General features: G+C 39.7%; 2 protein-coding genes and 1 long non-coding RNA gene across 3 annotated transcripts in view; 1 reads left to right on the top strand and 2 right to left on the bottom strand.

The window, feature by feature from the left end:
- Nucleotides 1-13,445, top strand: part of CNTNAP5 (contactin associated protein family member 5) — an 862,652-nt gene that overhangs the window by 413,520 nt on the left and 435,687 nt on the right. The window contains exon 6 of the mRNA XM_082397815.1: nucleotides 8,425-8,609. Coding sequence (XP_082253941.1) covers nucleotides 8,425-8,609 — 185 coding nt within the window. The remainder of the gene's footprint in view (nucleotides 1-8,424; nucleotides 8,610-13,445) is intronic.
- The window catches only part of LOC309631478, a 571,739-nt gene that overhangs the window by 312,811 nt on the left and 245,483 nt on the right, over nucleotides 1-13,445 (bottom strand). The gene's annotated exons all lie outside the window — the stretch shown is intronic.
- The window catches only part of LOC309631460 (uncharacterized protein), a 166,246-nt gene that overhangs the window by 118,438 nt on the left and 34,363 nt on the right, over nucleotides 1-13,445 (bottom strand). The gene's annotated exons all lie outside the window — the stretch shown is intronic.

A 13,445-nucleotide genomic window follows, 5' to 3' on the forward strand; every position in this document is an offset into this window, starting at 1 on the left:
GTGAACTCATCCCCAAAGCCAAACAATGTAGACCCTTATTTTGAGGCATTTCTGAGCATCTCCTTAGCCTCATGGTGAGTATTGGCACGGGTAGTAGGGAGAACCTCTGGATCCCAAGTTTTAACTCATAAAATTGATAACTAATGCACTAAATTAAATATTTAGCAAAAGCATCTTTCGAAGGAGAGTCTCACTCAGAGGAGAGCAATAAGAGGATTTGCTAGTAACATAATCGGTTTTGCTCACTTACCTAAAGAAGAAATGTATCAGTGAATTCTATGAAGGGTGGGCATATAAATATTCGGCAGAAATATATCAGTCTGTTAACTGGCCTTCAATTTTTGTGAAAGGAGAATGGATGGAGTAACCCCCCGAACACACACACACCCAGTTACAAGTGGTTCACAGAGCATTGTGGGTTGTGGATAAAGTTATTATGACTTGTCAATAGTAAAGCAGGTAACACTGAATCTGTCAGTGACTGCCATTTGGATTCCCAATTCCAATGTGCCATTACCACTCCAAAGCTCTGCTCCAACATCCATAACCCAATAAGGTACACCAGCTTCACACACAGTAAAGCAGGATGGAAAGGAAGAGGTGTGCTCATGTGACAGATTTTATTTTAATTGGAGACAGGTGCTAGCTATTTATTATGGGGAAAGTTCATAATCCCCAAGCCTCAGTTTACTTATTTCTAACCTGGAGTTATTAATAACTATCTTCCAGGGCATGAACATGAAAGCTAAAAATATTCAAAATGAATTTTCTTTGTCAGTATATAAACACGGTGAAGCTCTTAATATTACTCGTCATTCAACCAACAATATCTGAATGTCCCACACCCTGTGCTATGCGGGTCTTCCTGGAAAGAAATGGGTATTTTAAGGTAAAGAAGACCCGCTTCATGCTGCGATATAAAGAAGGCAGAATAATTCTCTCTTTCCAGATTCCATCTGCCCCATATTTCTAACTGTGGTGGCGATAATGGAAAATCTCCTTTAGTCTGTTTTCTGCAGAGTTTGGAATTTCTTCATCTTTTCATCTGCTTATGGATTTTACTCATTTCCATCCGTTTACCATGACTGTTTCCTGTACTTATCTCTTTTAAGCAGTCACCTAGGATACCTGTTAAATAGCACAGATTTCTATGTTCCTTCTCTAGAGAGATGCTGACATATATTAGTACTTTAGCTCTGTGTAACTCTGTTACAGCCAGCAGATTTCTGGAAGCACTAAGTTAAGGGGAAAGGGGGAATGATAATCGTTTTGATTTGCCCATAAGAGAAAATCTGTAACATACGTTCCACAAGGGCAAGATAACACTTTCTTCATAACTGTAGCTCCGGAAACTAGGAGAGCACCAGCCTGAAGTAGGTACTTGAGGCAAATTGAGTACATTGGAAAAAGTGGTTTTCATCTCACATATCAGAGCCTGACACAAATATACATTATTCTCATTTGGCTTGCTGACTCCCAAGCCTGAGCTACTCCCCCCCCTATGATATTTGCAGAATACCCACAATGTGCCAGTATCCTATCCAATCCTCAGAGCAGCCCTATTAGGTACATAAACATTAGTTCCAATTTACCCATGTGGAATATTAGGCTGAAGGAGGATATATCACCTGTTCAAATTACACAGCCAGAAATTAGCATAGCCACAATTAAAATCCAGTTATATTTACCAGTTTTTAAACTTACTTTCAGATTATAAAATATATGTCAGTTTTAGAAAACTTGAAGGAAAAAAAAAAACACTCTATAAAGAAGGGAAAAATCACTCAAAATCCTACAACTCAGTCATCCTTCTATTAACATTTTTGTATATTTTCCAAGTGTTTTCCTTAGCTCTTTATGTAAAATTTTTACATATGATAGAAAATTCATGTTCTTCCCATGTTGCCATACAGCCTTCAAAGAGGAAAGAGTTCATACCATCCATGATCAAGCTCTTTTTTTTAAAGAAATGAATCAAGAAATAAAAAGGAAGAAAGAGAGAGAGCAAGAGGAGGAAGGGGGGGAGGCAGAATCCTAAAATCCAAATTAATGGGCTGCAAAATGGTGCTGGGGCAATGGCCAATGAAGGAGGAAGGGGAGGAAGTTTCTCTCTACCCAGCTGACGTGGACACTGCAGCAGTGTTTCCTTTAGTGACAGTTCTCCAGTTCCGTATCTAATCTGTGACTTTACAATTCAGAAATTCAGGCTGAGTAGAGAGGTTCAGTACCACGGACAGCTGCATGACCTGTACCATGGCCTTTGGAGGTATACACAGTGTGCTGTGGTTCTTCACAAGTGATGCTTTTTGCCGATATTCTGATTCATATTACCTAGTTACTCCTATGGAGGCTGACTTGGAAAGATCATTTCAATGCTGCAGTTGAACTTGGTGTTTGACTACTTTCTTCGGGCAGAGCAGTGAGATTTCTAGAGCTACTAATGGGAGAGAGATTTCTTCTCTCAGTCCATAAGGGGGTTCATAAAGATTCCTCTTTCCACGCTACACATCTCATTCAGATCACCTGTGGCAGTTTGCCCTCTGTAGAATTACAACAGCTCAAACCCATATATGCAGGTGGGAGAATCAAAGAGCGGAGGCATTACATGACTGGGGAATTGTGGTGAGAACTAAATAAAACATCAATAGCACATGCAGGTCATTCATCCTTACAAGAGTCCAGCGCCTTTGAACTGAGGCATAATGTTTGCGTAATATGGCAGTCGTAGGAAAGCGAGAGTCTCGGCATAGCATAACCACGTGTGGAGCACACTGTCCTTGGGGGGCCAAGTATGGGTTCAGAGGCAAAGCATTTGACTGCATAACCAACGCATTGAGATAGCTTGGGATATCAGTGAACAGTCTGTACATTCTCCAGAGGGTCCAATGAACATTTACTTTAGCTTTTTGAAATTCAAGCATTTTGATAAGCCAACTCATATGTATTCATAAAACGTTTATTGTGTTTCTGGACTTGGACTAAATACTATGAAAGATGTTTTTTAACGTTGCCATTTTTTGAGAGCCCTCACTTAGGCACTGTGCTAGACATTTTACATATATATTTCATTTGTATCACATGGCAATCCTACAAACTATATCCAAACCCATTTTACAGATGGAGAAACTGATGGTCAGTGATGTCCAGTAGGTTGCCCCGGGCCACATAGGTCATGTAGATGCATAGCCGTAAACCCAAGATTAGAACACTCTCCAATCGAACCCCAAGTTCCTGACATTAATCATTAAAATGTTATAAACCTTCATGAAACAATTACAAATTAAATATCAGGAAGTTGGTATCCATGTGTTATATTTTGAGAATGGAGAGACCAGAGTAGGATAAAGGAGTCCAGAAAGCCTTCCTGGATCCACCTTGAGTTAGCTGGAGATTTCATTACAAAGAAGAAAGGAACACAGGCATTTCAGACAAAGTGTCAGTGGGATAAGTTGTGCCACATTTTATATAAATTGTGTCATTCTTATAATAAGAATTCACTGAACGAGTACATTAAGCCAGGCACTGAGCTATGCATTGGAGGTTAAAAGTTGAATTTACCAGTTCTGATTTTCAAGGAGGTCCCGGCCTAGTAAAATAATTATTGTAATTTACTTTCTAATTTTGTAATATTAACTAAAAATATATAATTAGGTATCATCAAAACCACATACCATAATTGTATTAAGATAGCATTTTTTAAGATAACAAAGTCACAGAAGATGGATACAACTTAGGAGTCAGACTTGAACCATGACTCCTAAATCTAGAGAATGTTCTATTGAATAAAATTTAGAAAATTTTTAACGACTTTAACAATACAAGAAAGATGTATTTCATTGCTTTTGTGATACATAAGGATTTGCTCTGATCTCAGGGTCAAGTCCACTGCAATCGCATGGCGTCCTGTCAGTTTCTATTTTCTTCGGAAGGCTTCACTTGAGTGCTTAGGAGGACATTCATCAGCCCTGAATTCGGCTAAACAAGGGTCTTTATGCTCCTGGATAACCTGTAAAGGTGAAATTTGCCTTCACCTTCTACATCGTGCCCTTCCCTCTTAGGGTTGCCCCATGTTCCTTTTCTACAGCTCTCGGCTTCCCAATGCATCAAATCCTTTCCTTGGTATTCTGATTAAGCTATATAAGCTCATGCATATGTATGGTGGAAAGCAGATGACCAGGACATAAGAAATGAGGGTGAGTGGGAGTATCAATTTTTCCAGTAAGGGTAGTGGTAAGAGCATTAGCTTTGGAGTCAGAGCTTGGTTGTAACCCTAATTCTTTGTGTCCTCAGGTATGTCTTGTAGCTCCTTTGAGGTGCAGCTTTTTGTAAGGCTGTGTTCAGGAATAATGGAAACAACCTATGTAAAATGCTTACCTCACTTAGTAGAAGAGAACCTTAAAAATACAAGTGAATACCAACATCGATAACCTGAACAACTAAGGTGGGAAGGTTAGTTCTGAAGATCGGGTGGAGGTAGGCATTGGTGACCTCCGTGTGAGTGGTCCCCTATCTCATCAACAATAAATCAAGCCCTTTCCAACGTGACTTTCTGTTGAAATACAATCTTAAAAAAGAAAGTTTCTGTTCCCTTTTGCTAGGCTATATGATATCCACAGATTGTGGAAGTTAAAGTGCCATCCATGTTTAAACTGTTAAGACCAAGCAAGATTTAATCAAAGAAGACTTTGGGTGAAAACACTGCAATATACCTGCCCTTAGCCAGAAAAATGTTAGTTCCAAGGATGAACAATTTGACATGCTTATCCACAGTATGTTGGGGATGGGGGTGGGGGAGAAGAGCAAGTTAGAAATATTTTGCAATCATTTCAAGCTTCCTATAAAAATTGCCATATGCTTTAGGGACTTGAGTAGTATTTACATTGTTTCATTTTAATTATATCTCAAACCACAGGAAAGCAAGTTTTTATTTAATTAGTAATAAGAGGTATTTTCCCCCCTAATGTGTTTCTGGCCTAAAAGATAGCTTCCAGATATTTTTATTGTCTTTGTCCTTCACAATTGCCCGTAGGAATTTTTATCTTGCCTTAGTAAATTGGAAACTAGTTAAAACTAGTAGCTGAACCATAATTGCCACTGAGATAAAACTTGAAATGTGTATTACAGGATGAAGAGTTTGATAATCTTTTGAGAATGAAGTTTTTATTGTAATTTCTAATAATGAACATTTCTAGGTAAAATGGAACCTTTCCTAGGAGTAATCTTTTTCTTCATGGTAACACCTACTGTAGATACAATTTAAAACATCCTATTTAATGAATAGCAGAATTTCCTGTTTATCCAATTGTTTAAACAGACTAACTTTCACTCAATTTGTGTGCATACAAGATTTCTGAGTGTTAGCATAGAATGATTAATGGAGAGGATTGGTGAAATAAGTTCATGTCTACCAATTTTTTTAGTTAAAACGATGCTTGTAATGCAGGAGATATTCAATAATTTACACATCACTCGTATATTTTTCAATGAACCAGCTATGCAGGTTAAGGATTATGTTTTTAATGAAGTTTATTTGTTTTTCCCATTATCAAAGATACTCATACTCATTCTAAAATGTAAGAAGAAAAGAAAAAAAATCAAAACTTCTGTTAGTAAATGCAGACAAGGATAGAAGAAAGATTCACTACGTTATCCAAAAAGTCAAGTAAAAATTACAGTCTGTTTGACCTATTCAAAATTAAATTTCTCTTTTGAAGTAGGAATAATAGTGTAGAAAAATATTAAAATACTTAATTTAATCCTTGTCTTTATTGGCTCTATTAAAGAAATCAACATATCACTAAAATCCACCCAACACAACACATAAGAACAAATAATTGGGAGGAAAAGATGTGATTCCTTTACTTTTTCATTTTGTGACTTTCAGTGGCTTTACAGTTTCAAACCTTTAATGTTTTGGACTTATTATTAATGAATCATTGTTAAATGCCTTTTTACTTTTTAAGAAAAAAAGTCGGAGGTGCCCATCAAATTTCAAGTGAAATCTCTGATATTAAATCTATTTGACTTATTACCTAGAATTAATAGTTTATAAGGCACACTGTTTCCTTCAACCAATCATTAGCCTTTGGACATGTTTTATTTTATAAATAAAAGTTGTGTGCGTGTGTGTGTGTGTGTGTGTGTAGAAGAAGTGGGGGAGAGAGACAGACACTGGTGTTCTTTGTTCTGACTGGTACCACTTTTCACCTACCTGCTCAAGCAAACATACTAAAAGTCATCCCTAGGTGAGTCTTTCCTTTACTATGTCCACCTCCAATATCCAAATGGCATGCCAGGTCACCACAGGCCAACACCTTCTCACTGGCTGAAAATCCATCCTCCTGTGCTCTCTTTTACCTAAGCCCCTCGTCCCCCATCTAGATGACTGCCAGTTTTCCTGCCAGGCTTGCCTTCTCATCAAATTCCCATACAGCTGTCAAAATAACCTTCTTAAAATGTTAATCTGAGTCAGTAATCCCTGACTTATTAATTCACCAATGGCTCCCATTTCTTAAAAGGAAACACAGGCTGTCACCTAGCTCACAGTAGCACACTGGTGCTGGGTGGGATAAGCCAGCCCCACGTGGTCATGGTACTGTGCTGCGTGGAATCCCTTTAGGTGTTCCCCTGGACCCCCAGCCTTGGCATGTGCTTCTCCCGGCTGGGTAACAATGCTCCTTGTTCTGGCCAAATATCAGGCCTGGCACCACTTTGTAAAGTGGCCTCCACAGCTCCCTACCCTGCATTTCCTTGGCTCCCTGCATTAACTGCTGTTAGTACCAGCAGCATGCTTTTTATCAATTCACTTATTGAGTCTCCACGTTAGAACTTTCAGAGAGGGAAGTGTGCCTTTTAACTCTGTATCTCCTGTATACATCATTTGTCACTGTAGGCAAGACAGGTAGATATTCACACCTTTTTGTAGATGGATGGAAGGATGAAAGGAAGGGAGGGAGGAAGGAAGGAAGGGAGGGAGGAAAGGAAGAAGGAAGGAAAGAAGGAAGAAGGAAAGGAGGAGAGAGAGAAGGAAAGAGGGAAGGAAGGAGGGAGGGAGAGAGAGGTGAGGGAGAAAGAAAAAGAAAAAGATCTATTAATGTATTTGCATAATTTGACACATTTTAAGAACTCAGAAGATGTGGAACAAATCAATATGTCAATGAATAAATCAATTAAAGGCAGCTATGAACTCATCAGCTCTTATTTTTCAATTACAATCATCTGGGTGCCTCCCCCCAACCCCCATAGGAAGCAACAAAATGTTATTTTATGCAGGAAGCAGTGACTTGGGGCCATAATGGAGGTGGGAGTGAACAGCCTACAGTGGAAATGGCAGCTCCTGCCCCTTAAATGCCGCACCATGGCGCAGGCTGCTGCGGTTGTTCTGTAAAACTTGTCTTAGGAGAGAGGAGAGAGACATTTAGCTTTCAGTTACTAAGGGTACCGAACGCATAAAATATTAAAAAATTGGAAGGTTTACATGTAAGTAAAATTAGTTGTATTGAACTGTTCATTTTGCTAAGGCTGAGCCATTCTACAGGAAAAAAGAACAAAGAAAAAAAAAAAAAGCTGTAATCTTTTTGACAGAAGGATACAGGCAGGAAGTCCATCAAATTGGAGGAGAGACAGGAGGGGAAACGGGCAGACTTGATTGAAAAATGTACCTCTCCACCGGAATCTCTCACATTCTCCCAAGGAGTGTCTTCCAAGCTCAGTTTAGGGTGAATCATAGGACCCTTGCCGCGGTCAGTCAAAAGGGTCGAGACCTGGATTTGAACGCTGGCTGCATCTCTACCTAGGCATGCTTACCCTCACTGGACCTCAGTTTCCTAATTTGTCAAATGCAAGTAATCATTTTGTCTTCGAGCATCAAACTTGGAGGTTATAAAATCCCTATTTAAGTGCCCTTGATAGAGTAGGCATTTGAAAATGGCAGCTAAAATGATTATTTCCTCCCCGTTGCCTTTGCCCACAAATTTGCCCAACTCATTGGGGCCATGGTCTTCCCTCTACTTCTCCAGCGTTCACTCTTCCTCCAAAGCACAGCTAAAGATTCACTTTCTCCTTTCAAGAGCCATTCACATGCAAAGAATATGTATTCTTTCTAACTGTGACAAGTCCTATTTTCGATATTATTCATATGGCCATCAGGATATGGTTTCTCTTATTATTTAATCGCACAAGTCCTGAAAACATGTCATTTCATGTGTAGAAGGGGGTGTGTGTATCAGTTGACTTGAGATTTTGGTCCTGCAATCTGTGGGAAAAGGTTGGTATTCCTTCCCAAGCCCAGCATGGTTCTGGGTCTGCAGAGAGGGTATCATCCTTTACCTTTGGACAGAGAGAGTTGGACTTGCTAGCAGAACGTTCTAGTGCTTCAGGCTGCCCTTGGGCACAGAGCCATCCCGTGTTCCATCCCCTTCACAGATGACAGCAAACCTCGGCTCAGCAGCAGCCCCCCCTCGGCCACCCTGGGCAGCCTCCTCGATGACCAGCACTGGCACTCCGTCCTTCTCGAGCGGGTCGGCAAGCACGTGAACTTCACTGTGGACCGCCACACACAGCACTTCCGGACCAAGGGCGAGGCGGATGCCTTAGACATCGACTATGAGGTGAGTTGATTCTCCCTGCAGACCCCCAAGCCCCTTGCTCGTGATCAGTAAGAAAATCAGGAAGCAAAAGAGCAAGTGAGAAGATGTGGGCCCCCGACAGATCTTACCCTGGGGCTTCTCTTCGCCTCGCTCTAAGCCCAGTCAGCCAACCACGGGGGTGTCCACGGAGAGAGTCTGAGCTCTGAGCCTGGGGAAACGCCTTGCAAGGCATCAGCTAATTGTGTGCATTTTAAAATCAGCAAGGCTCCTTTTTACTTTTTAATACTTCTTTTTTTTTTTTTTCTGGTAGCTTTCCTGTATCACCATCTAGTCTCTTGGTTACATTCAGTAATTCTTTTTTCAAAACTCAGCTTCAGTTAGCCGAGGTCATGGAAAATACAGAAATTATATTAATATAAAATTTTAGGTCAATTATACCTTAATAAAATAAGTAATAAAATCCAAAGAAATTGAAAATCTGCATGATAGGCTCTTGTTTTGCACCTTCATTCCTACGCAGACTTCTGACCAATACACAAGGACAGTTAGTTCTACAAAAGAGCAGGAAAGAACTAACTGTCCTTGTGTATTGGTCAGAAGTTTTGCAAGACCAGCGGCCAAGATTTATCCATCTTTGCTAGTAGTTCAGTTCAAGAAGCATATATTGTGCTCCCACTGTATACCAGGCTCTCTTCTAGGCAGTAACAGTCAGAGGTGACTAAAGCAGAGTCCCTGAGTTGGAGAGGCTTACAGTCTAATAGCAGGGTCAGGCCTGGAACACCCACTGCAGAGCAAGGAGGTGAAAGCTACCTTGGAGAACGGCACTGGGCACTGCGGGATCCCAGGCAGAGAGTGCTTGGCTCAACCTTGAATGAGGGTGGAAGACTTCCAGCAGGAGATACTGCTAAGTCTTGAAAGGAGAGTAGGGTTAGCTTGATGAGAAAGGTGAAAAAGGCCGGCCAGGTCAGAGAGGACCCTGTGCAGGGCACGGGGCATGAAATGTCACAGTCCGGTATCTATGGGATTTGAAACAATCGTCCGGCAGTGGTGTGTGAGGGCCAGCTGGTACTGACTCGTGAAGGCCAGCTGGTCGATTTTCAGGAAGTTTGGAAGCTGGCTGGTAAATACAGCCATTATGAAAAACCCAGTTATTTAAACTTATAATCCATCGAAGTATTTTAAAAGTGTACTAAATTCATTGATTCCTAGTTACTTTATTTTATTCTATCTCTCTATCTATCTATGTGGTTTTCTATGCATCTATCTATATGTATTTGAGGTTTTTTACTTCTGTTGTATCTGTGTGGTGGAAATACACTATCTTGGATTGCTACAGTGCATCTCTTCCCAATTCCATATTTAGTGACATCCGTTTGATGGTTTGAAATCCATCATAGCGGAGATATTTACACCATGGATATTGGTAAATCCTATAAGTCAGGGTTTGATTTATTGTTTTGTTGATTGTCTAGACCAGGGATAGGCAAACTACAGCCTGGAGACCAAGTCTGGCTTGAAGTCTGTTTCCTCCAGCCTGTGTGTTAAGAATACTTTTTATATCTACGTTGTTTTAAAAAATTAAGAAAAAAAAAAAGAATAAGTGACAAGAGACTGCGTGATTACAGATAACAGAGTTCAGTGAAAAATCAGCGAAAGCATTCTATAAAAATCAATTGGTTTTATGGAATTTATAAGACAGTTTATTGTATATGTTGTTATTATTATTTGTAAATTGTGTTTACACATCGCTTATATCGGTAAAATGACCTAATGTCTGAATGCATGTGTGTGCCCACACACATACATATACAGAGATAAGTCTGTGTGTCTGTGTGTGTGTGTCACACCCTGAACAGCCAGATTTTAAACCTGCATCAACACACCACTTGAGGCAGGGGATTAGTGCGAGAGAAAACGTAAGAATTAGGGAAGACCCAGGTAATGATGGACCCTGGGACCCATGTTAAGGAGCTGAAACTGTGGCGGAAGAGGAGCCACTCAAGGATTTTTTGCAGAGTAGCGACATGGGCAGACTTATGTTTTAGAGGAGTCATTCTGAACGTGTGTTTCAGGGGCCAGTACAATTAGCACCCCCTGGAAATTTGTTAGAAATGAAAATACACAGGTCCTATCCAAACCTGCGGAATCAGAAACTCAGGGGGGAGGGGCTCAATCATTGGTTTTTAAAAATCCTCCAGGAGACTCTGATGCACCCTACTATCTGAGAACAGCTATTTTAGAGCAGTTACTCTAAAGGTTACTCTGGAGCTACTCTGTAGTTTAGATCTGTCTATAGGTGGGCGGAGCATGTTGCTGGACAGATGGTTAGAAACCCTGTTAGGGGACAATGTCAATCACTAGTGGATACATACAAGAACAGTGGAGGTGGAGATGAATAATTGGAAACTTAGAATCTGGCTTTTTTCCAATCTCTATCATGAACTATAAGAAAGATCGCCTCTTTTGATCCTAATCTTAATTTAGCATACTGTTGATAAGATACGCCATTCATTAACTGCAAAAGAGAATCTGTCACTCTTTGACTCAGGAGGCAAAATACCAGGCAGGTTTTTATTTTATTTTATTTTTTTTGAGTTGCTGATAACTGGAAATCTATGAGTATCAATCATTCTTATTTGTTTAAGTGATTGTAAAAGCAAAGAATACACACAATATTGAAATTATCTTAAAACAAAGAGACATCGTTTAGGAACTTGAGGGCAATAAATAACACATAACCATCATGAAGTTTCACTAGGTCCCCATATACTTGACCTCTAATGACTTGAGAGGTGATTCTAAAATTCACCCAGTTGCCTGATTTAACATTTGTTTTCAAGTTAGCGCTACCTGTGGTCTCCAGTGTAGATAATCTGTATGGAATCACAGCTGAGTGCCATTAAAGTGAATGTCAGCATTTAGGGAAAGACATCCAAAGATGTCACTCAATTTATGAAGTTGGAACAGATTTCTTCTAGAAATGTCTAAATTTTTTGGTGCCTTGTAAGAAGTGTTTCCTGGGGGAAGGGGGGAAAACACCTTGAAATGTTCCTATGAAGCAAACTGCTTCAGAGAATCCAAGCCCCTTCCAAAGTATGCAGCCAGCTTGTTCATATGAACATAAAAGAAGACAGACTGACTATAACAGTGACATTGACATTGGCTGCACTGGAACAGGAGAGGTAGGTGTTGGGAGAAGTTTCTCGAACAACTGGAACTCTCCAGCCTTTGAAGATTCACCTTCAAGGCTGTGTGGAGAGAAAGGGGCACCAGGGACAGGAATCCTGGGTCGTAATTACCACTTTACCACTAAGTAGGCGCAAAAACCTGGGAAGTAAAATTTCCTAACTTCAGTCACCCGGAAACAATATGAACACCCTTGCTGCTAAATAGGATATCTGAATCTGAATCTAAGGTCTGTTTTTTTACTGAAGTATAGTTTATTTACAATGTTGTGTTATTTTCTGCTGTACAGCAAAGTGATTCAGTTATACATATATATACATATGCTTTTTTCATATTCTTTTCCATTATGGTTTATTTAGAGGATATGGAATATATTTCCCTGTGCTATACAGTAGGTCCTTGTTGTTTGTTTGTTTTATATATAGTAGTGTGTATATGTTAATCCCAAACTCCTAATTTATCCCTCCCCCCCGTCCCCTTTGGTAACCATAAGTTTGTTCTCTATGTCTGTGAGTCTGTTTCTGTTTTGTAAATAAGTTCATTTGTGTCATATTTTAGATTCCACATATAAGCGATATCATATGATTTTTGTTTTTCTCTGTCTGACTTCACTTAGTATGGCAATCTCTAGGTCCATCCATGTTGCTGCAAATGGCATTATTTTATTCTTTTTTGTGGTTGAATAGTATTCCATTGTGTGTATGTATGTTTGTGTGTGTGTGTGTGTGTATATATATATATATATATATATGCCACATATTCTTTATCTATTCATCTGTTGATGGACATTTAGACTGCTGCTTCTGTGTCTTGGCTATTGTGAATAGTGCTGCTATAAATATTGGGGTACATATATCTTTTCGAATTAGTTTTCTCCAGATATATTTCCAGGAGTGGGATTGCTGGATCATATGGCAACTCTATTTTTAGTTCTTAAGAAACCTTCATACTGTTCTCCATAGTGGCTGTACAAATTTACATTCCCACCAACAGTGTAAGAGGGTTCCCTTTTCTCCACATCCCCTCCAGCATTTGTTTGTTTGGGTTTTTTTTAAACATCTTTATTGGAGTATAATTACTTTACAATGTTGTGTTAGTTTCTACTGTATAACAAAGTGAATCAGCTATACATATACATATAACTCCATATCTCCTCCCTCTTGCGTCTCCCTCCCTCCTTCCCTATCCCACCCCTCTAGGTGGTCACAAAGCACTGAGCTGATATCCCTGTGCTATGCGGCTGCTTCCCACTAGCTATCTGTTTTACATTTGGTAGTGTATATATGTCCATGCCACTCTCTCACTTCGTCCCAGCTTACCCTGCCCCCTCCCCGTGTCCTCAAGTCCATTCTCTATGTCTGCGTCTTTATTCCTGTCCTGCCCCTAGGTTCTTCAGAACCACTTTTTTTTTTTTTTTTTAGATTCCATATATATGTGTTAGCATACGGTATTTGTTTTTCTCTTTCTGACTTACTTCACTCTGTATGACGGACTCTAGGTCCATCTACCTCACTACAAATAACTCAATTTCGTTTCTTTTTACAGCATTTGTTTTCTGTAGACTTTTTTAATGATGGAGAATCTAAGGTGTCTTTTATAACAATGTTGTCTATTAATGAGAATCTATGTTACTGATTTGGTATCTGCCATGGGGTCATATGTATACATTTG

This window comes from Balaenoptera borealis (assembly GCF_965194805.1).
Source record: "Balaenoptera borealis genome assembly, chromosome: 6".
In the NCBI taxonomy this organism is placed as follows: domain Eukaryota; kingdom Metazoa; phylum Chordata; class Mammalia; order Artiodactyla; family Balaenopteridae; genus Balaenoptera; species Balaenoptera borealis.